We start from the raw sequence: 22,495 nt of genomic DNA on the forward strand, positions 1-22,495 counted from the left end.
CTTCCCTATCCTGCAGTAATCTGCAAATTTGATTTATATGGATATTATTTATTGTCTTAGTTTTAGCTGCAATAATAGATATGCTTGTCTGTCCATATGCTGTTAGTCTCGAACGGACCAGATTTAACAGGCTCCTTTGGGTTCCAGCTCAGTGTCCACTCAAATACCGCTTGCATAAATTCCAGGATTAAAGCTGAACCAGCCAACCACAGCTCTAATTCAGTCCGACTAAAGACGGGCTAAAACTGCCCTTTAATCCTCAATCCACCTTTGTCTTTCTTTCAAGGAAATTGTTTTTATTGACCAATAGGTTTATTTGCTCTGAGTGTACTAGGAAATAAAGTTATTTAGAGAATTTTCTTCATAGTGTCTTGAAGCTCAGGCTTCATGAGGGCGATAACTTGGTTGCAATCTTTGTCTGCATTAAAACAATCTACATTTATATTGTGTCTTTGAATGCAGACAAGCTTATATATTATGTACATGAGACATGGAGAAATGAAATCCTCACTTTTCCCTCTTGTAATTTTCCCCAGGTACTCTCTGAAGCCCAATGACCAGATCCTGGCTGAGGACAAACACAAAGCACTGTTCGTATCTCTTATTTTGCAACTCTTTCTGTACAATAGAGATTGTGGAAGCGCTATTGCACAGGGTCTTACCTAATGCATAAATATAAAAAAGTACATCTGTCTTCATAGCGAGTTTGGGCCTGTTCGCTCTGCAGAGGGCCAGTAAAAACAGGCGCAAACAAGAAATTTCCACCATTGACCTCTGTTCTTGTACAGCCAGCGGCAGTGCTGAGCAAATTGAAACTGTCTCGTCCAATAACAGAGCAGGACTCTTCACCTCCCTAGTCCCTTTGAGACAAGAACCAGAAAGCAAACATTTAACTGTGGGAGATAAGAAAGGCATATGTGACAGTTTGTGTTTACACTAATATAATGTGGTTCTTATTTTACACATTCAGGAAAGTACAGGTTGTCTTTATCTAATACTACCTTATTTAATTTAACACAAGTTATTTTAAGTTTGTTTTAACACATTTGTGAGGTAAATGACTAAAGCAACCACTAGAGACAGACTTGCCTCTGGGAACAGTGAAGATTTTTAGTCATGACTCCTATTTAGTTTCTTGAGGGCATAAGTGAGCAGTCTAACAGGAATCTCTCACCTGTGTTCATCTGAAGGTGTAAATACTTTCTTGTGGGATTCCCAAAGGTGACAGTCCCTTTTACCAGCTCTGCTGGTGCTCCTTACTGACGCAGCTTTAACATAATTTCTACAAGAGACAGGATCAGGAGATTTACAGCTGTAGGCTTAATGTGTCCACTTGCATGCCGTGTAAGTGGTATGTGTTACACACCACTATTTAAAACAATCACACAGCGTTGTGGTCCGTCGATGGGTGCAGCCACTGTATTTAGACAACACAACATGGCAAATTAGAGATTCTTCAAGCCCAAAGGTGCATCAGAGAATGGCTTTGTAGTGTTATGTAACGCAACTAAAGGGCTTAGATTGTGCAGTCGGTGTTTGTTCATGTACGTGTTTTAGGGCTGTGCGATTAATCGATTTTAAATCTAAATCGGATTTTTTAATCAAAATCGATGTAAAAAAAAAAGGAAATTGGAAAATCGATTTTTTGCAGTTGGCTGCATTACAGACAGAGCTCGTCTAGTTTGGTCAAGAAAATTGTAAATGTTGTCACTTTACTAAACTCAAGGGGGATTTACAGTATCTTTCAGTTGCACTTCATTCCCAATAGGGAAATTTGTTTGCTATTTTTCTTTAAAAATAAAGATAAAATATTTGAAACAGTTTTTTCCATTGTCTTTTGTAGTTTTACCAAAAAAATCGAAATTGAAATCGAAAATCGGGTTTTCAGAGAAAAAAATCGGGATTTTATTTTTTTCCAAAATCGCCCAGCCCTGACGTGTTTTATATTTTACTAATTAGTATTTCTGGCCTTTAAGCCAGATCCATCACCAAACAACAAAATGAAGAGCAGTAATTGTGCAATGCTGCCGGGCAACACAAGACTCGTCAATGATTCATATGTGAAGGGTCCAAAAAAAGCCGAATGACCATCAAATTGACACTGGGATTTCTTTTAGACAAAATGTATAAGTATAAAGTATTATTTCCAGAGAACCTGGAAGGTTTTATAAAATCAATAAGAAAACTGATATCAGTCTTTAGGCATATTTAGACTCGCCCGCTTTAAAAGTGGATGTAATTTGATAAATAATAGTGTCTTAGTGTCTCTGACTCTTGTATTCAGGATATTCTATTCAAATAGATTTCAGCTTCATTTTGTACATTTCATAGATTTTCATTTCCCAACTTAGTTGGGGAAATGAAACTTACTTAATGTGTTAGTCACTTTTCTGAAAATCTGACATGGAATGACCTTGTAACCTTTCTGTGTGACTGGAGCCCTTATTTTGGATGTAATGGTGTAAATGACATGTATGTCTATGTGTAGATTTGACGAGCTTGTAAAGAAGTTCAAAGTTGAGTATCACGCTGGAGGAGCTACACAAAACTCTGTTAAGATCGCTCAGGTCAGTAATGATCACAGATGATAAAACTCTAGTCCCAATGTTGTCCTCAAATGTTGATCTGAGCTGATTGGACTCTCTCTAGTGGATGATCCAAGAGCCTCATAATGTGGGAACGTTCTTTGGCTGCATCGGCAACGACAAGTTTGGGGCGATCCTGAAGGAAAAGGCCCAGGAAGCCCACATCGATGCGCACTATTACGAGCAAGACAAAGAGCCCACAGGGACATGTGCTGCTTGCATTACTGGCGCTAACAGGTGGGTGATTTCCAACGATAAGACAACATTGAGTTGAGTTATGGTAAACTTATGCATGTTGTTTCCTTTTCTCAGATCCCTGGTAGCTAATCTAGCTGCTGCTAACTGTTACAAGAAGGACAAGCATCTAGACCTAAAAGAAAACTGGAAGCTTGTGGAACAAGCTAAGGTCTACTATATTGCTGTGAGTGGGTTTGATTACTGTATGGTGGGAAAAACCAAATGCTCTTTAATGTGTTGCTTTCCAACTAGGTGAATAACTGGACTGAAACTGAGTGTCTAAGTTAGCAAGAATAAGACTTGAGAGATGATCCAGATTTCAGTAGATTTAAACAGTTGCATGCAAAAGAGTCAAAACATACATGAGGCCTCTCGATGCAGAACGACAATGGGGAAAAAAAGGAAGCATAATGATTTTAAGGCATTCTTAAGATTCGAGCAGACAAAAACATCTTTAAGGTCAGTGCTAATCTTTTTTGAGCAGACTACCAGTCTGCACATTTGGCTGGGCCAAGGCTATTATTTTCTGCTCAGCAGTTTTGGTTAAATCAATTAGCCAAGGCAAAGTTTTCCATCACATATGTCATTTTATTCAGTAACATAGGTCATGTATCGTCACTTCATCATTGTAAAAGTCTGCAGCCGTCAGAGGGCAAAACCCGAGAAGTTCAGGGCCTGACTTTCACGTGAATCATTAGATACATCAGATGTAAAAGGCAGAGTGGTGTTAAACCAGTGTCATTTCTTCCTCAGGGTTTCTTCCTGACTGTCTCTGTGGAGTCCATCCTGAAAGTAGCGAAACACGCTTCAGAAAATAACAAGTTGTTTTGCATCAACCTCTCCGCACCCTTCATCTGCCAGTTCTTCAAGGACAACCTCATGCAGGTTATGCCGTATGTTGATGTGCTCTTTGGCAACGAGACGGTAAGACAGATTTTCTCTGTATATTCTCCACACCTTGTATCAAACTTTGTTGCAACCGAAATGCTTATTTTTGTTTGCCCAATCATTTTGTGCGTTTAGGAAGCAGCTACCTTTGCTAAAGAGCAAGACTTCAAGGTTAGTGGATCGATAGTACAGCTGCATGTTATTTATATATATTTATACTTTTTTTTTCTGTTGAATCATAAACCAAATGGGTGTGCATTTTTATCCGTAGACTGAGGACATTAAGGAGATTGCAAAGAAAGCCCAGGCTTTACCAAAAGTGAACACTAAGAGAAAGAGGATTGTAGTGTTCACACAGGGGAAGGAAGACACTGTAATGGCCATGAGTAAGATCTCTTTTTTTTGTGGAAATTTATCTCACTATCATGTCTTTCTGAGCTATGTGAATTTTGAATTTCTCCTTGTGTGTGCACTCAGGTGACAAAATCAATACTTTCCCTGTACTGAAGATCGACCCCAAGGACATTGTTGACACCAACGGTGCAGGCGATGCCTTTGTTGGAGGCAAGTGCTGAGTTTGCACTCAATATTTTTCTTGGGGGGTGTTCATTGTACCCGTCTTATGCTCTTTGCATACTTTTTGTTTCTCAACGGTTTTGCTTTGGAACGCAGGTTTCCTGTCTGGGCTCGTCCAGGAGAATTCTCTGGATCTGTCCGTGAAGGCGGGACATTACTCTGCCAACGTGATAATCAGACGAGCAGGTTGCACCTTTCCAGAAAAGCCTGACTTCAAGTGAGGAGTCCCAGAGAACTTTTCCCTCAGTCTGAAACCTCGTACTGCCTCCACAACCACGACCCAGAATTTTAATTTTGTTTAAAAAACTTTTTTTTTTTAAGTTGGCCACTTGATCACATCATTTTTATTTGGGTTTCAGTGCATTGGTGCATTTTCTCCACAAGGGATCAGTAGAGGGTCAAGCAACCAAGAGCTAAGGGAGAGTTTAACAATATTCCCCATCGTCATTGCAAGTTGGTTTATGTGAGGGAATTAGATTTCTAGTTTTAAGATCGATTCTAAATGCGTTTTTGCTTTGGCACCTTCAGTTTTTGACCATCCTATTGTGCTGCAAGCACACAAGTCAGCCTTTCATAGTTTTGTTGTTTCCTCCCTTGAGAAATAGAATCCAGGTTAAAAAAAAAAAAATTAAGAAGAAAGAATAAAACACAGCTGTCAAAGAGGGAGTTTTAAAGTATAGCACTGACATTGGTTTTTAATGATCTACTTTTTGTTTCTTTTTTTTTTTAACAGGCCAGTTATGGAACCAAATCTTGTTTTTAAATTTTTTTTTTGTTTTAAATACAGATATTAGTTGTGTAAAACACTGCCCAGTAAATGTTAATTTAACTCTGGAAGTGATATTCAGGTCCTGACCTTGTTTTGTCATGTTACTCATTAGGAACTATGTCAAGTGTCAGTATTTCTTCTGTAAACATCACAAAGTTTGCAGGTAAAAGTGTATTTCTTCTGTAAACATCACAAAGTTTGCAGGTAAAAGTGTATTTCTTCTGTAAACATCACACAGTTTGCAGTTAAAAGTAAGAGGAGTGAAAGTGAACATGGACTTCTCCATGGAGAAACGTTTATAACAGGTCAGTGAGGTGAAAGTGAGCTTATGTGTCATACGATGTAAATCTGTTACAAGCATCAGAATTGATCAATATAGATGGGTGTTTTTTTTTGTTTTTAAATCCAATGATATTAGTAAACCTCTTTAAAGTGAGGGAGAAGAAATTGAAGGAAAGGGGAAAAAAACTTAATCAAATATGGGGCCAAATTTTCAAACGATGTAACTACATGAGTGTTTGTCATGTTCATAACATTGAATACTTGAATATATTATCCCTGATTATAAACTTGTCCAATTTTGATAAAATAGTAATGTGCAGTTTCTGAATGATGTAAGTAGTGTTTTGAAAATTGCCTGCATGTACCGTTACAATGTAAGTTTATCAGTATGATAAGCTTCCTTTATGTCCATAAACACCAAAAAGCCTTATCAACGTTGATCCCTGGTCTCAATAATACTAAAATTGTCTGTCATTCTGGGAGACTGTTGATGTGTGAAGCTGTCAAATAAAACTGAATGATTCTTAACTTTATTGCTGTGAAGGCTTTAAAATTCGTCCAGCTGATTGCCCGAGGTAAAATCAGAACTACATCTTGGTAAAGAATCAACACTCGACTGGCTTGTGTGATAGTTTAGTGTTCAGTCGAAAAAGATGCACAAAAAATGTCTTTCTGGTTCTCAACTGAGCATACTAATTGGCTGTTCCTAGTTTAGTTGACATGTTTCTTGAGATCTTTGCTGATTCGTCCAGCTCATCATTATACATATTTAGAAATGTTTCGTGTCATCTTGTTTTAAAGCGACACTACGTAACTTTTCCACCTTAATATCATATTTCCAGAGTCATTGTGATGGTACATCAACTTACAACAGGTTTAATGAACCTCTGTCATGGTCTGAGGGGTCTGTATCGCCTTCACTGGCACTATGTAACTTTGAGGAGCATGGTAGGAACCCTTCCACACTAAAAAACTACAAATTTTACGACTTTGACTGCTTTACGGCATACGTCACTTCCCCCTCCTTCCCGATTCGTAGTCGAGACGAAAATGGGCGGGGGCGTGGAGCGCAGAGCTCCGCAGAAGCTGTTAACCCGTTGCTGTGTTGTGGCTGCAGCAGCTCCACACAACAGACGTGGGGAAAAGATTGCTAATGGTTTAACTTTTCACCGCTTTCCTGCTCGGAGGCAGAACCACGGAGGCCGAGTATCTGATATAACAGAGTAAAAGAGTTGTCGGCTCGGTTGGATCGCGGCTGTAACGAGTCCGACCAAACATAACGTTCCTCAGTAAACAAACAAACACGCATACAGACGGGCGTCGGATCAAAACACGGGTTTATTAAACCACAAACAAACACTCACAGACCGGGGTCGGATCATTCAAACGGGTTTTATTCCCCACTTCTCCAGTTAAACGCAGTTGCTGGCCAGCTCTCTGCGGTGCGATTAATTTTTGTTGAGGAGAAAATATTAACTTATTTGATTTATAGCTGCAGAGGAAAAAAATAAGCTCACGAGGAAAAAAAATTGCTCACACCTCGGAGACTCTTCAAAGCAGTCAAAAAAAAAGAAAAGTAAGAGTAATGCAAAACATGTACTGTATGTTGTACTATTATACTAATTTATTGAAACACATGGCGAGTCAAACATTTACCAAAGCAGCTGCCAAACACTCCTAAACAAGGTAGTAAGACGTGGGTTGTGCAGAACTGCGGCAGTAAATCCCTTATAAAGAGTGGAGCTCCGACGAGGAGCTCCACTCTTTATAAGGGATTTCATATGGATCCAGACCGTTAATAATCATTATTTTCTCCATATACCGCTCCCTGGCTTCCTTGTTTAAGGTATCCCGGTAAATTCCAGTTCCTTTCCAGCAGTTTAACATCTTTTTTTTTTTTACATTCCATCTGTTCACTTGGTGAAACAGAAAAGCGTCCCGTCTTATCTCAAAACAAATGCACGGGACAGGAGTTTTCCGGCAGTACGCGCTGGTGCTCATAGGAAACGTAGTGTTCTTTCTGGTAAAGCACTACCGCTTTTGTCCAAAAAGATGCCGCCAAACTCAGAAAAGCTGAAAGTTACGTTGTGCTGCTTTAAGGCCCAGCAGCAACTGTAAGCTACAACGGTAGATTTCTTTACACTATTCATCAGAAGGTCAACATGTCATCTTGATGCTGTTCCATCCTCCTACCACATCAGGAGACGCTTTGAACGTTTCTGAACTGTATCTGACTTAAAGGACAAAGACAGAGCTTGCCAGGTGAATTCTTTCATGTACATGGTAGGGGACAAGGCTGTCATACTCACTTTACTGCTGTTGACCGACAAACTAAAGCAGTAATGAATGCTTTTAATGGGCACTTTGTAGGAATACACAATGTTATTCATGAACAAGCCAAATTCACCAAACACTACAGAAAAGCTGATGAGTCCATTGAGAACTTGATTACAGCAGAACATAAACTGGCTGAACACTGGAAGTATTGTGCTCTCTGTGATTAAATGATCGTCGATGGGATTGTAGTTGGTAAGTGTAATGCAAAATTGTCTGAAACTCCAGTTTAACCCAAAATTGGATTTAGTCATAGCTTTTGTTCAAATAAGACAGCACAAGGGAGTGAAAAAGCAGCAAGCTATTCTGCGGCGAGCAGCTCCACCTGTGTCATGTAGCAGAGAGATGCAGACTAACAGAAATCAGAATCAGAAAGACGTTTATTGCCAAGTAGTTTAACACACACAAGGAATTTATTGTGGTGATTGATGCAATACAAAAGAACAAATAAAAGAAAACATTTACAAGTTGATTCTAAAGTCTAAAGGTGACCTAGGATGTGCGTTAATATGACGCATAAGGTCAGAAGTGGGGTCTTTATGTTAATGTAACGTAGAGTGGGATGGGGGGGCAGTCCGTGGTGGACGGGGTAGATCGGGGTCCGGGGCTTTGTTGACGAGGCCAGCTGCAGTCGGGGAAAAAACTGTTTTTATGGCGTGAGGTTTTATGTCCTGATGGACCGCAGCCTCCTGCCAGAGGGAAGAGTCTGGAACAGTTTTTGTCCGAGGTGGGAGGGGTCTGCTGCAACTTTCCTGCACGCTTCAGGGTCCTGGAGGCTGTGGGTCCTGGAGAGATGGGAGGTTGCAGCCAATCACCTTCTCTGCAGAGCAGATGATACGCTGCAGCCTGCTCCTGTCCTTTACAGTGGCAGCAGTGTACCAGATGGTGATGGAGGAGATGAGGATGGACTCAATGATGGCCGTGTAGAACTGCATCATCATTTTCTTTGGCAGGTTGAACTTCTTCAGCTGCCACAGGAAGTACATCCTCTGCTGTGATTTTTTGATAAGGGAGGTGTTCAGCTCCCACTTGAGGTCCTGGGATATGATGGTCCCCAGGAAGCAGAAGGAGTCCACAGTGTCTGCTGGGGAGTCATACAGGGTGATTCAATTCAATTTTATTTATATAGCGTCTATTACAACAGAGGTTGTCTTTCGGCGCTTTCCAGGGAACCAGAACATGACCCACGAGCAATTATTATATAAACAATGGCAGGTTAAAACTCCCCTAGTGGGAGAAAAACCTTAAGCCAAACAGTGGCAAGGAAAAACTCCCCTTTAGGAGGGAAGAACCCTTGAGCAGGACCTGGATCATAAGTGGGGACCCTCCTGCCGGAGGCCAGACTGGGGTGGTCAGGGGGGGGGGGGGGGGGGGGGGGTCAAGCTGGGACGTCAGCAAGCACACAGCAGACATGTGGAAGCAGCAGAGGGATGACCAGAGTGGGGACCGCAGGTCAGCGCGCAGCTCCCGAAGCTCCGGCCTGCAAACATGCACAAAAGAGAAAAAAGAGGGCCAGAACAATGGACAAAAATGATGGCTATGAGATACTTATAATAAATAAAAAATGGAAGAGGAGAAGAGAATAAGGGTGAGGGGTTACCGCCCACGATGGGGGTCTAGTCTTCTCTGTACGAGTCTACCCACTCTGATCACTCCAACCATCCAGCTGAAGAGATGGACTGGTCCAGCTCTGAGGAGGTTTAGGAAAGATCCTCCTTTCACGTGTCAAATTGCAGATTTAAAACATTTCCACAAGAAAAAGGAAGACAGAATCTACAGTGGACTATATTTATAGGATGAAACAAAATTACAAAAGAAGAAAAAATACAATGTCAGACGTAAAAATCAACATAAAACTGAATCAAGAAATACAATGAATGATAGATTCAAAAAGAAAAAATCCTCCTTTGACATCTCAGATTGCATCATTCAGATACATCTGATCTGATACAACTCTGAAATTACAAAACAAGAAGGTAAATAAAATGTACACATACAAATAACAGAGAGGAACTGAATCAAGAAATACATTGAAAGATAGTTAACACAAAAAAAAAATACAGAAAAACTTTTTTCTAGAACGAAAATCTTCCTTTGATGTGACAAATTGCAAATAAAAACTTTTCCGCAAGAAAAAGGAAGACAGACTCTACAGTGGGCTTTAGTTATATGATGAAAGGAAATTACAAAAGAAGATAGAAAAGAAAATATAATAGCTTAAAAATGAATAATAGATCTTAATCATGAAATACACCTGAAGAGATAGTTCAAACAAAATGAAAAAAACCAAAATAAAGGAAACTTAAGGGTCAAGGGTGAACCCCTGCCTCCTGCCTGTAATTAGCTGGGTAGGCTACAGCAGACCCCCGTGACCCTGCACAGTCAGGATTAAAAAGGTATAGAAAATGGATGGATGGATAGGTAAATGATTTATTACAATCATAGCTAATGTTGCTAAAGTCACTTAACTTCCATTTAGTAAAGAGTTTTGCGAGGAAAAATGTACCAAAATAAAAGATGTTTGTAGATGTAGATGTTTTATTTTAAAACAAAAACATGCAGTATGAAGATAAAAATTCCAGTTGTATTTAATGAATAACTGTTGAATATTTTTCCCCAGTTTTAACGTTTCAAAGTATCAGAGCAACGACTGGCTCCTCCAGAACTTAGTCAACAGTCAGCAGTCTGCAGTCGTGGTGAGAACAAGAAAGCTTAATGTTAAACTCAATGAACACTACTGTACTGCAACAGCAACGTAATCTAAAAGGATTACACATATTTCTTTAAGGATCCTAGTGGATCCTGAATGATGTGTGACCAACGAGTGTGTGATTACAGAGTTATAAAAGGAAACAGGCTACAGTTGCGCGTGAGTGTTGGTGAAATAAACACAAGGAAACGAAGGAGAAGAATTTACTTTGAAGTAAGGTAATCCTTGTTTGATTTAATGTAAACAGGTTAGTTTAGGAGTCGTTCAATTTTCTGTCAGATATGGCTTTCCAAAAATATTTGTGCATTTGTTTGCCAGTATGTCTCTGAGGGATCTGCCGTATGAACCCCCCTCCGTTTCAGAGCTGCAGGAATTCCTGCTGGAGAACAAACGGCCGACTGGGCACGTCAATCAAGTCTGGCCTAACCTTTACATAGGCAATGAGTAGGTAAACACACAATAACAGGCACACTCATGCATTTGAACAGAGCTAACATGACTCACTCATGCAGGTGTGTGTGTGTGTGTGTGTGTGTGTGTGTGTGTGTGTGTGTGTGTGTGTGTGTGTGTTTCAGGGTGGCTGCTCGTGACAAGGGCCTTCTCCACAGTCTGGGCATAACTCATATTGTGAACGCTGCCCATGGACCAGCCAAACCTGTTCCCGGACCCTGTTTCTTTGTCAAAACTGGCCCTCGTTTTTACAGAGACATGTCTGTGGATTATTACGGGGTGGAGGCTGACGATGCGATAGATTTCATCCTCAGTCCTTTCTTCTATTCAACAGCACGTTACATCAGAGCTGCGCTGTCCATGGGAGGCAAGTCAACACACTCTTTTCATTGTGTGTGACTTCTAACTGCTTTTAAGTACAGCACAAGCCCATCAGTTTTGATTCATTAAAAATTAAATACTAATAGCATTTAACAACATGACATTTGAAAAGGTTGAGAATATTGTTATTTTGAGTTACATATGCCTTAAGGACGTTCTCTGCATTTATTTTGCTGCATATTTAGTGTTGAAGGTAACAGCAAACAAATTTGTCCCAGGATGCGTGTTTGTGCACTGCCTGATGGGTGTGAGCCGCTCTGCAACATTAGTGCTGGCCTTCCTGATGATTGTCGAGGGCCTGACGCTGCAGGAGGCGGTGGCTGCTGTTCGGGGCCACAGAGACATTTGTCCCAATCCAGGCTTCCTGCAGCAGCTCCGCAGCCTTGACAGGAGCCTGGAAAGGGAGAGGAGGAGAAAAAAACAAGCCAGAGCACTGTAAAGGCACGTAAAGAAACACAACAAGCCGTTGCCATCAAAATAGGTACACATATGCACACAGACACACGTCTTTATTGCTGCAGAGGAAATTTAGCTCAGCAGGAGGAAACGCCATCTCTGACAGAGCTGAGGGAAATTATCTGGAGTAACAGGAAGCCAGTGTCACCTGTCAATCAAGTCAGGCCAGACCTCTACATTGGAGATCAGAATCAGAATCAGAATCAGAATCAGCTTTATTGGCCAGGTTCGAACATTGTCCAACAAGGAATTTGACTCCGGTAATTTCGCTCTTTGGTAGTAAAAATAAACAATAAACAATAAACAATAAAGTATTTCTATGTACAGAATAAACATTTTAAAGGTGCAGCAGTTTGAGGTAGTGAAAAAGGACAGTTCTGAATAAAAATAAGAATAACCTATTTACAATTTTACAAGACAAATTATACAAAAATACAAAAAATTATACAGAGAAATAAAAAAGTGAGAGGTGCAGCAGAGTGAGGCAGACATGATTATTAAAGAAGGTGCTAGATGATTTTTATTGCACGTGTTTGGTTACTCTGAGACTGTTATTGAGATGAGTGAGAATCATAAATGGTGGCAAGGAGATGTACAACAGATTCGTTTTTATAAGGTGTTTGTCTGCAGGTCTGTGGCACGAGACAAAGCCACACTCTCATCTCTGGGCATAACTCACATACTGAACGCTGCGGCAGGTCGGCACCGGATCAACACAGGCCAGCAGTTCTACAATGACCTTGAAGTGGGGGTATTTTGGCGTGGAAGCTGCAGACCATCCAAAGTTCAACCTGCAACATTTTTTCAGCTCTGCTGCTGAGTTCATAGAGAGCTCTCTGAAAGAAAATGGTCAGTAAGACATAGTGATCTCAGAAACCACTGCATTTGTCATAAACTTAAACCTTTAGAGAGGACAAAAGCTGCACCCGTTGAAAAAGAAAATCAGAGGAATTAAGGAATTACAAAAATAAAAGATGATATACTTATCTTTACATGAATCCGGAAGATACAGAGCAGTTAATACACAATTATGTAATTTCCACACACTGATGTGTAATTGCTGTTGGTTGATGTGGAGATTTATGTAGAGTCTTACAATGAAGGTTAAGAACAATATTTTCTAATCAAAGTGTCTTTCAGGGAAGGTGTTTGTTCACTGCGCCTTGGGTGTCAGCCGCTCTGGAGCACTGGTTTTGGCATATCTGATGATTTGCCAGGGCCTGCGTTAGTGGAGGCCATCATCGCTGTGCGTCTGAGCCGAGACATTGGACCCAACTCTGGATTTTTGGAACAGCTAAGACAGCTGGACCTGAGCCTCCGTCCAGAAAGCAAAAAAGATCATGGAGGACTTTGTGATGATGAACAAGAACATACTATTTATCTTATGTTATAGGCCAGATTTACTTAAACCCACTTACTCTTTTATAATAATTAAGACTGAGACAATATATAGGAATGTCATCTGTGGCTTTTGTGGCGTATCATTGTTTCAACAATAAGAAGTCTCATACAGCAACTTAATGCGTTAAGTCTTGTGTCAAAAAATAACTAAGACAACAAATGTCAGCATGTCCTCGCACCTGTCCACACATCAGTGATATTCTTGTGATGACAGAAATGCAACATGCAGCTCATGCTAAAGCCTTTGTTTCTGAGCAAACATCACAATTAAGTATGTTTTCTTTACCACATGTGCTGAAGGAAAGTATTATTCTTGTCACAAAAAGGACAAAAAACTGTAAGAAAGTGTGTATATGTGTAAGTCAAGTGTTTTAAACCAGCTGCCTAAAAATATAATCCTAAACACAGCCTGACAGAGAACAAATCTGTAACTCAATCTTTGTGCGTCTTGCAGATGTATTTCTAGACACACACACACACACACACACACACACACACACACACACACACACACACACACACACACACACACACACACACACACACACACACACACACACACACACACACACACACACACACACACACACACACACACACACACACAGTGAGAGAGCGAGAGTTCACATATTAGCAGTGAGAAATCTGAGGTCCACTTACTGACAGATTTGATAGAGGTGAGTACTCTCTTGCTACTCAATATTTTCTTTCTCTGTTTTGTAGTGTATTTTGTCTTTAGGCTGCCAATTCTCTGAGTAGACACCTTAACATTTACTTCCAACTTCAGTTCACAACACTGTTTTACTCCAAAGGATAATTCTTAGCAAATAATATAGAATATACATTGGCATTTAACAGATATGCATGAATATCAAAGTAAACAAAAGTTGTATTGATCAAATTCACAGTACATAGTACATACATGTCAGATTTTTCCAAGTTTTTCATAAAATGCAATTACATGTGGGAAAACAGAGGTAATTAATGTGCAAACACTACAAAGACACTATACAACATGTGCTGCACATGTTATCACATGTTCCAACACTAGGTAATATTTTACACGTGAACTCCACCATTGTTTTTATATGTTATATGTGTCACAGAGGTTCTATTCAGGGATTAATTTGATTTGATTTATTTTATTTTTGTACATGTAAAAAAAAGAAGCTACACTTCATGAGAAGTTTAAGAAAACAACAACAAAATAAAACAAGGAATTTCATCCTTTAAAACTTGCTAACTTGAATTACATGTGCCAAAAAAGGAGTAGGAAGAAGTGTAAACTTATTTAGTCCTACCCCATTCACTGATCATTTAACCTGTATTTATAATTATTCACACACTGTACTCACACTGCTAAGTAACAGTATTGTTATTATTACTATTATATACTGTAATTATACTCACACACATACTTATACATGCATACATACATACACATAGTTGAATATTTCTATATATTTGTACACATATGCCCATATAGATATTTATATAAATATACGTATTTACACTATGTATATATATACATATACATACACATATATCATTTGCTGCCCATTTCTGAACATAAATATACACAGATCTACGCATTCACCCATAATAAAGTTGAATTGAATGTAATTTAATTGACTTGAACTGAACTGAACTGATTTGAACATTTGGTGACATATTTTCCCACATATGATCACATTTATCAGGTGCTCACAATTGGGAAGCATGTGAGTTTTTCAGAAAGTGCTGTTACTAGGGTTTGGAGATTTTGCAGATTAAAAATGACCCAAGCCGGATCGAAGGCCGTCAGGTCCTCAGAGGGCTTGTCTAACCTGTAGCGCCTTGCAAGGATTAAAAAAGGCTTTGGTTTTTGGTCATTTACACTGTGCGTAACATGTGACTTTCATTTTGATTGTTTGTTTTAGTGTTTGAGTATGCTCTTCACTGTCACGTTTAGTGGCATTATTCATCATCTTCATTTCATTGCAGGGTCTACTCTCAAAGAATTGACACATGATCTCCTGTGAAATGAAGTCCACAAACAGAAATCCATATGCAGCAGTGCAGGTGGACCCGGACAGAGATTACATCACACCAGGAACATTAGACTTGGAGCAGATGTTCTGGACCGGCACCATTGCTCAGTATGCACATGCCAATCAGGTGTGGCCCAGTGTTTATATCGGTGACGAGTGAGTAAACCCACAAAATGAAAGCTTCTTTTGTTTCTATCTACTGGAACACAGCACCGTATAAATCATACATATGCATTGAATGTGTGTTGCATGAACACAGGAAAACTGCTCTGGAGCGGCCTGGCCTGAAGGATCTGGGTATTACACATGTCCTGAATGCGGCAGAGGGAAAGTGGAATAATGTTGTGACTGGTGCTGCTTACTACAGGGACATGGACATCAAGTACTTTGGTGTTGAAGCTGATGACAAACCCACTTTTAACATGTCACAGTACTTCTGTCCTGCAGCAGAATTCATCCACGAGGCTCTCAGCCATCCACAGAGTAAGTGCTAATGTGAGAGGCCCAGAGGTGGACAGAGTACTCGACCCCAGTACTTGAGTAAGAGTACAAATACTACTGGTCAAAATTTACTCCGTTACAAGTAAAAGCAGCTCAGTATTACGTACTCTGCTACAGGGATCATAGAATACGAAAAATGAAAGGCAGGTTTTGCGAGCAAAGATGTGTTTTATTGTGACCAATGGTTCTTTTGTTCAGGTTGAAAAAAAAATGATGCAAGTGATTATTTACAATAGTGATGGGAAGCAGTTTACAAATTAAACCCAAAGAACTAAAGTTTATATAAAGAAAATGACTCCAACGTAAACCAAAGAAACAAGCATAAGAACTGGACCCTAACCTTAAAATAATAAATCCACTAACTAAACCTAACCTTTAACCAAAACAAAAGTACAACAAAATTAACTATACTAAACTGACTATTCTAAATCAATCCTAAACAAATTAGGCTTTTACATAGTCAGGCGTTGGAGCCATCTAGTATTTATCTTACTGCTTCCATTCACAAGTGCTACAACAAACAAGATTTAGCAGGAACCAAACTTAAGGGCAGAAAGGCTGAGGGAAACCAAACATTTAGCCCCAAAGCTCACACAACATCCACGACGGACAGCACGTCTTCACACATGGGTTTGCGTGAGACGACTGCCAACGAGCACTGCTCCAGCAGCAGCTTTGTAGGGGGAGAGGTTCCCTCTGGTTGGCTTCCGGTAGAGGTGGGCGTCGCTCTCCATCAGCACACCTGCAGCAGCTCCAACTCCTCCCACACCAGAGGACCTGAGCTCACAGGTGACTTAGTAGTGGCCACCTCCAACAGGGAATACCCTCCCAACCAAACCTCTGCACCCCAGTACCAGATACTCACAAATAATAAATAAACAAAAACAGTAAATTTACAGGGATGTAACACTCAGTCAAAATATTACTCGAGTTAGAGTAGAAAAGTACTTGCTTTTAAAGGTACTTAAGTATCCAAAAGTAAATGCTTTTAAATTTACTTTAGGTAAAAGTAAGAGTAAGAGTACATTTCTTATTTTCCACATCAGTAAATTACTATATTTTTTTCTAAATTATTTTAAGTTGTAAAGTTTAAGTTGTAAATGTCTGTGGTTTGTCTGTGCCCTCGTTTTTTACTCGGTCGAACTCAAACATTGAGTTAAGATACGGCCAAGGATTTTGTGAAAGTCCCTGCTCCGAGTCCGGCTCATTATCAGACTCAGACGACTCAGCGGATTGTCTTTCTTCTCCTGACGTAGCCATTGTTGCGGCTAATTCTTGACTTGTTGCGGCTCTGTCTTGACAAACGCAGGCTACTTTGGCGGTATCGTTTTGAGGAGGCTTGACGTATTTCCACTTTACGTACATCCCAGTGGAGAGCGTGCACTGTGATAGGTCTCCTCCTTTGACAAAAACAGCTTGTATCCAATAGGATTTTAGGGAAGAAGAAAAAAGAGCAGACCTGAAAGTAACAAGTACTTTTCAGCCTTCCTAGAAATTTACTCGAGTAAAAGTAATAATATTTGTCTTGGAAATGTATTCAAGTAAGAGTAATAAGTACCAAAGAAATCTAATACTCAAGTAAAGTACAAATCCTCTGGATATGTACTTAAGTACAGTACTCAAGTAAATTTACTCCGTTACTGTTCACCACTGGAGAGGCCGTTGTTTTTTTAGTTTTTTGTGCGTGTCTCTGTGTTGGTGTGTAAAACACAACAGCTTTACTATGTCCTGGACAAGAGGCTGGTATCTCATTTTTGGGTCGAGTCAACTCAGCTATTGTTATTTCTTTCTTTCTTTTATTTTATTATTTTTTTCAGGCAAGGTGTTAGTGCACTGCGTGATGGGTCGGAGCAGGTCGGCAACTTTGGTCTTGGCATACCTGATGATGAAACGCAGTTTAACTGTAGTGGATGCTATAGATCATGTGCGCCAGCACCGCTGTATCCTGCCCAATCATGGCTTCCTCAAACAGCTCAGAGCCTTGGACATCACATTGCAAGAGGAGAAGATGAGACTAAAAAGAGAGATGCAAAAACAATGATACCGGATAATGTGCCTATGTGCTCACTTTAGCTCTTTTGATTCTGTCTCATGTCAGCCTAAATGTTTATTTTTCTAGACATCAAGTTGTTCTGTTCTTTTTTCCTTTCATGTCTTTGATGGCTTTTTTGTAGGACTGTAGGCTACGAGGGACTGGATATGGTAAGCCTAAATGCCTCAAAAAGCCTAGCTAGTGTCATTTGATAATCTTATTATAGAAGCTTGTGATGTTGCAAAGAAATGTAAAAATTGTAGACGAAAAGAAAAACATATGCATCATATGTACTCACAGTCACCTCAGAGATGTGCAAGTAAATTATATATAAATACCAGGTTTTTGTCAAATGCAAACACATCAAAAGACACATGAAACCCCCTACAAATTAATCCTAGAATTTGTCTCTTTTCAGAGAGATTTTAAGAGAAATTTCTGACACCAAACTGAACTAAGAGAGGCTTAAGGTGTACGGTATGTACCAATGTTGAGGTCCAATTATCTGTCCACACCAACAGGATGATGATCATCATCTGTATGTAAAACATATTCATATCACCACTCATTTACTTTAAATCCAGCATCTCAGAGGTTGATAAACATGCTCTTTTCTCTTTCAGATTACAACTTTGAATGTCAAAATGATTTCTGTCTTTTCTTTTTTTTTAATAGGGTTTGGCAAACCTAAAAGTCGTGAAGTTGTTTTAGTTTTACTTTTTCTGCAAGAGAATTAACATTAAGAACTTGGTGCTTCTTTATACTAGTTATAAATCTATGGCGTCATTTATTTAGTTGCTGGTTTGTTTTCTTTGTCTGCTTAGTAGAGCAGTTCCACATATTTTTCCAGCTAAGATGACACATTTCTTAAGTAATATTGTAATTAGTGGCAGCCATTTTTTGTCTCTGTCTCATCTATTTATCAAAAAATTGTATCTTCCAATTTCACATTGCTGTAGACCAAAGTCAGTATTGATGCACTAAATTAAAAAAAATACAATTTCATCTACCCTGTCATTTTCTCACATTACCGTAGGTGTGGCCAACATTAACTTATTTTTCTTAGTAGGAATTTTCCTGTTTTTCTGCCAACACGGAACTTGTTAAGCTCACAGCAATTTTATCTCTTTTAAAATTATAATAATTGAAAAAAAAGATCAAGATAGCTTACCAGTCATTAGATCTGAGCTTGTTATTGTTAATTGTTTGAGTTATTATTGTAATGTATTGTGGGAGTTGATGAGTTGACTTACAAGTACAAAGACATACATGCAAAGTGAATGAACAGATCATGAAAACTCCTGATGCATCCATGTGGTACATTAAACATTGACAACAATATGGAATTTAATTTCAATCAATGGAATCACAATGTTTTACCTAATGCACTGAAGTAAGAAATCATTATTTACAATCACTGACAGTAATGATCAGACTGCAGTGTAAGATACAGACAGGTCGAGATGTAGGAAATTGGATAATGAAGAAAAAGAACAGAAGAAAAAGATGAATGTCAGAGAAGAGGGCACAGAGTCCTTTTTCTTGTCAGCTGTTCATCCAGTTTGAGAAGGAGAGACATGAAATTCCTGTTGGGGTAAATGGCTCGTTTTTGGATGACATGTCGCAGTGCATCTCTCAGAGGGAGACGCTGCTTCAACATGAGGTAAGCCAGGACCAAAGTGGCTGATCGACTCATACCCATGATGCAGTGCACCAGCACTTTCCCTGTGGAGTAAAAGCAAGGAAACGTGAGTCAGCTGTGGGAACAACTATAAAGACTGATGGAATACACGATGTTCCATCCATTTACCTTTTTTACTCTTTAGGCCTTTATGTATGAAGTCAGCTGCAAATTTGAAGTACTGACTGAGGTCGAAGTGGTCGGAATCCTCTCCTGGGATGCCGGCGTAAACACATGTGTTCCCATAAAAACTCTGGTCACCTAGGCTGCCTTGCTTGGAGTGTGCCGCATTCAGGACATGGGTGATGCCAAGCTTATGTAATGTTTTTCTGTTCTGTGCAGCAGCCCTGGGAGAAAAAAAAATCACACACATACAAGACCAAGAATTAAAAAGATGAAAAAAAAAGGAGCCTTGCAGTGAGCAGTACATGCTATTATATATGAGTAAATAATTGACATTGTAGAAAAGCCCATTAAACATGATATCATATATATTCATGGCAAATACAGATACTTGCTTGGAGCTACATTGTAATTATGATAAAGCTAAACTATATACTATATAACAAATTAAGTAACCTTCTGCCTTCAAACAAGAGGCACTCACACGTTTCCTATGTACAAGCTGGGCCAGACTTCATCCACTGGCGTGAGCTCCAGTGTGCAGGAATCCAAGAGGAGCTCCATTTCTTTAATGAGCACCAGGTCCTGTCGCTGGCCGCTCTCTGACATTCTGCCTACACACCTTCAGCAGAAGCCTGCGCTGCTTCTGCTGCCCGACCCCACCGTTCCTCCACAGCCACACAGTCTACAGCTCAGTGAGAGGCGCAAGCAGGTGGCCAATTCGGAGTGTTGTCCGGCTCCAAAATTAGCTCCCCGTGTCCAGCGTGCTCTCTCTGACTGGATGTGGGGTTATTTAATGATACAGCAGGTGTGATTGGTCTGCCCGCTGATCCCAGACACATTTGCCAACACTGAGCTTACATCAGAACAAAAAAAGGGAGGGGAATGAACACAGCGGAAAACTTGTTTCTATATATACCTTTTTATATGCTGTATACAAATGAAAACAGGGTTGACCAAGCAGTTAAGAGATAACAAGATGATTGGATGTTGCTTTTATTATGCCATTAGGGTTGTTTTAGCCGTTCTTCCTGCAGTTTTTGGTCCAGGTAGATAAGTTGTTGTAAGAATCCTCTATTAGGGAAAATCCATCTTTTCTGTTGCACACAGCGAATGGAAGACAGAAGACTGAGACGATGATGAATCATCAGGTAGGCCAGGACCAGTGCAGCTGAGCGGCTCACACCCACAGCACAGTGCACAAAAACCTTCCCTGGAAACCAAGAAAGCCATTAAAAAAGGGAGACACATGCCAGCTCCACCTGTGTCATCATTATTGTGTAATTTCTTAGCTAGATGAAGTACCTCCTGATGTCAAAGCCTGGTGAATGAACATTGCAGCAGGGTGGAAAAAAGGTGAAAGGTCAAATGTTGGCAGGTCATTGGCTGGGACCCCGTAATATTTCACCGTAGTCCCATAGAAGTCATCTGTGCCTTTGCAGCACAGTTTACCATGTGCGGCATTCAGCACATGTGTGATGTCCAGCTGCCACAGTCCATACCTGTCATGAGACATATACCTGGCACAAAGGCGAAATCTAATCCATTAAAGGTATTGTGACATCATTTTAAAAATGCTTTTAACACTATTAAAAGTCTTGGCCAACATCCCTCAAATGTGTCTAAAAGGGTGTAACAACTTAACTCTAGTACTCCATTCCTGGCTTTTTATTACAGTCTTTTTTTGCGCCGTGAAAAATGCTTCCTTTCCCCCCTTTCCTGTCAATCATTGCTCCGCTCCTCCTCCATGCCTCCTCCTCCAACCAACTGCTACAAACTTCTGCCCGCGTCTCCACACACACGCGCGCACACCGACCACAAACCTATAATACATATAATGTATCTATAATGTTCTATAATACATCCATGCCACAAACACCCACACACACAGCCCAGACAGGGCGACTACAGCCCGGGGATGAAGTCCGTGCGCACACCGAACCGGACTTCTAACAGCGGCGTCGGAGAGTTAAGCCGGGAGCGACAGGCGAAGCATGCACAGAAAAGCAGTCCACCGCAAACAATCATAAAAATAAAGGCATGCAGCAACAGTGTCCCCTTATCTTAAGTCCAGTCAGTGGCCGCGGGTCTTCTTAGCAGTTTTCCTCCGGTGATTAGAACAAAAGACGCTCTAAACAGCTCCGTGTTAAGCCTGATTTATGGTTCCGCGTTAAATCGACGCAGAGCCTACGCCGTAGGGTTCAGCGTACGGTGCGCGTCGCCGCGTAACCCTACGCCGTAGGCTCTACGTCGGTGTAACGCGGAACCATAAATCAGCCTTTATGGTGCGCTGGAGAGGAGAGGAGACAGGGAGCTGGGTGGAGGGGGCGGTGATTTAGTGGGCCGTTACGTAACGGCCCGCCAGCAAACCACATGCGCCGTTTTTACATAGTTATGCGGCAAATCCCAGAAAGCACACAATACACTGAATGTTAAAAGTTCGTTGTTTTTTGGGTGTAATTGATGTCAAGACACCCAACAAAACACAAAAAATCAAGAAAAAATTGTTTTTCATGTCACAATCCCTTTAATAAGAATTTAAGTGATGCGTGTGATCTTAAATCCAGGATGGGGATACTCACATGTCTCCCAAAATCAGGTTGGGCCACACCTCATCTCCATGGTGACATGAGCGTGGAGCTGAATGCAAAACCTCTTCCAGCTCCTGGAGGGGCTGGGTCTCACCTGTGGCACATTTGTGCTGCTCCTCCACCTCTGGGTCCATTTCACTGCTCTGCTTTGAATCTTGAACATCACATTTCTCCGCTGTTACAGCACCTGGAGGTGCATTTCCATCAGTCATGGCTACGTTGATGGTGTGAATACCGCTCTGTTCTTTTCTCTACAGCTAAATCGCGGTGCTGCCTGTTGCCTGTGAACTTTTACTTCCCTCACTTGGTGAGTGTTGCAAACAGGTGGCTCACTTTGGCACAGGCTCGCAAACTCTCCACCAAGCATCTACAGTTATAACACTGGTTAGAAAATGACAGCACGTGATTGTTAGGTGGAAATCTAATCACGACGTGTGCCTTTTTCAGATGAGTTAGAGTATGACCTGT

At 40.4% G+C, this 22,495-nt stretch overlaps 5 protein-coding genes across 7 annotated transcripts in view; 3 read left to right on the forward strand and 2 right to left on the reverse strand.

Moving 5' to 3' along the window:
* The window catches only part of adka (adenosine kinase a), a 9,386-nt gene extending 3,516 nt beyond the window's left edge, over positions 1-5,870 (forward strand). For 2 of the 3 annotated variants that reach the window (XM_061744806.1, XM_061744807.1), the window contains exons 3-11: positions 537-590; positions 2,489-2,567; positions 2,650-2,822; positions 2,898-3,006; positions 3,576-3,746; positions 3,846-3,881; positions 3,982-4,096; positions 4,188-4,274; positions 4,383-5,870. In XM_061744806.1, coding sequence (XP_061600790.1) covers positions 537-590; positions 2,489-2,567; positions 2,650-2,822; positions 2,898-3,006; positions 3,576-3,746; positions 3,846-3,881; positions 3,982-4,096; positions 4,188-4,274; positions 4,383-4,507 — 949 coding nt within the window. In that variant the 3' untranslated portion in view covers positions 4,508-5,870. The remainder of the gene's footprint in view (positions 1-536; positions 591-2,488; positions 2,568-2,649; positions 2,823-2,897; positions 3,007-3,575; positions 3,747-3,845; positions 3,882-3,981; positions 4,097-4,187; positions 4,275-4,382) is intronic. The other variant, XR_009784347.1, reaches the window with a different exon arrangement.
* Positions 5,871-10,700: 4,830 nt separating this feature from the next.
* Positions 10,701-13,061, forward strand: LOC133464077 (dual specificity phosphatase 29-like). The gene is given in 5 exon segments (XM_061746054.1): positions 10,701-10,825; positions 12,299-12,416; positions 12,418-12,517; positions 12,809-12,889; positions 12,892-13,061. Coding segments are annotated over 5 exon segments (594 nt in total).
* A 583-nt stretch (positions 13,062-13,644) lies between these two features.
* LOC133463613 (dual specificity phosphatase 29-like) lies at positions 13,645-18,603 on the forward strand. Its single transcript, XM_061745241.1, has 4 exons — positions 13,645-13,746; positions 15,053-15,255; positions 15,359-15,582; positions 17,418-18,603. The coding sequence occupies exons 2-4, from the start codon at positions 15,077-15,079 to the stop codon at positions 17,639-17,641; spliced, it is 627 nt and encodes a 208-aa protein (XP_061601225.1). The 5' UTR covers positions 13,645-13,746; positions 15,053-15,076; the 3' UTR covers positions 17,642-18,603.
* A 337-nt stretch (positions 18,604-18,940) lies between these two features.
* On the reverse strand, positions 18,941-20,060 carry zgc:153981 (dual specificity protein phosphatase family protein). Its single transcript, XM_061744946.1, has 3 exons — positions 19,921-20,060; positions 19,443-19,660; positions 18,941-19,357 (listed from the first exon to the last, which is right to left on the reverse strand). The coding sequence occupies exons 1-3, from the start codon at positions 20,043-20,045 to the stop codon at positions 19,146-19,148; spliced, it is 555 nt and encodes a 184-aa protein (XP_061600930.1). The 5' UTR covers positions 20,046-20,060; the 3' UTR covers positions 18,941-19,145.
* Positions 20,061-20,430: 370 nt separating this feature from the next.
* On the reverse strand, positions 20,431-22,381 carry LOC133463412 (dual specificity protein phosphatase 13A-like). Its single transcript, XM_061744945.1, has 3 exons — positions 22,019-22,381; positions 20,742-20,938; positions 20,431-20,649 (listed from the first exon to the last, which is right to left on the reverse strand). Exons 1-3 carry the CDS (start codon positions 22,237-22,239, stop codon positions 20,444-20,446), a joined length of 624 nt encoding a protein of 207 aa, XP_061600929.1. The 5' UTR covers positions 22,240-22,381; the 3' UTR covers positions 20,431-20,443.
* Between the last annotated feature and the right edge of the window lie 114 nt (positions 22,382-22,495).

The sequence above is a fragment of the Cololabis saira genome, chromosome 17 (assembly GCF_033807715.1).
Source record: "Cololabis saira isolate AMF1-May2022 chromosome 17, fColSai1.1, whole genome shotgun sequence".
Lineage (NCBI taxonomy): Eukaryota > Metazoa > Chordata > Actinopteri > Beloniformes > Belonidae > Cololabis > Cololabis saira.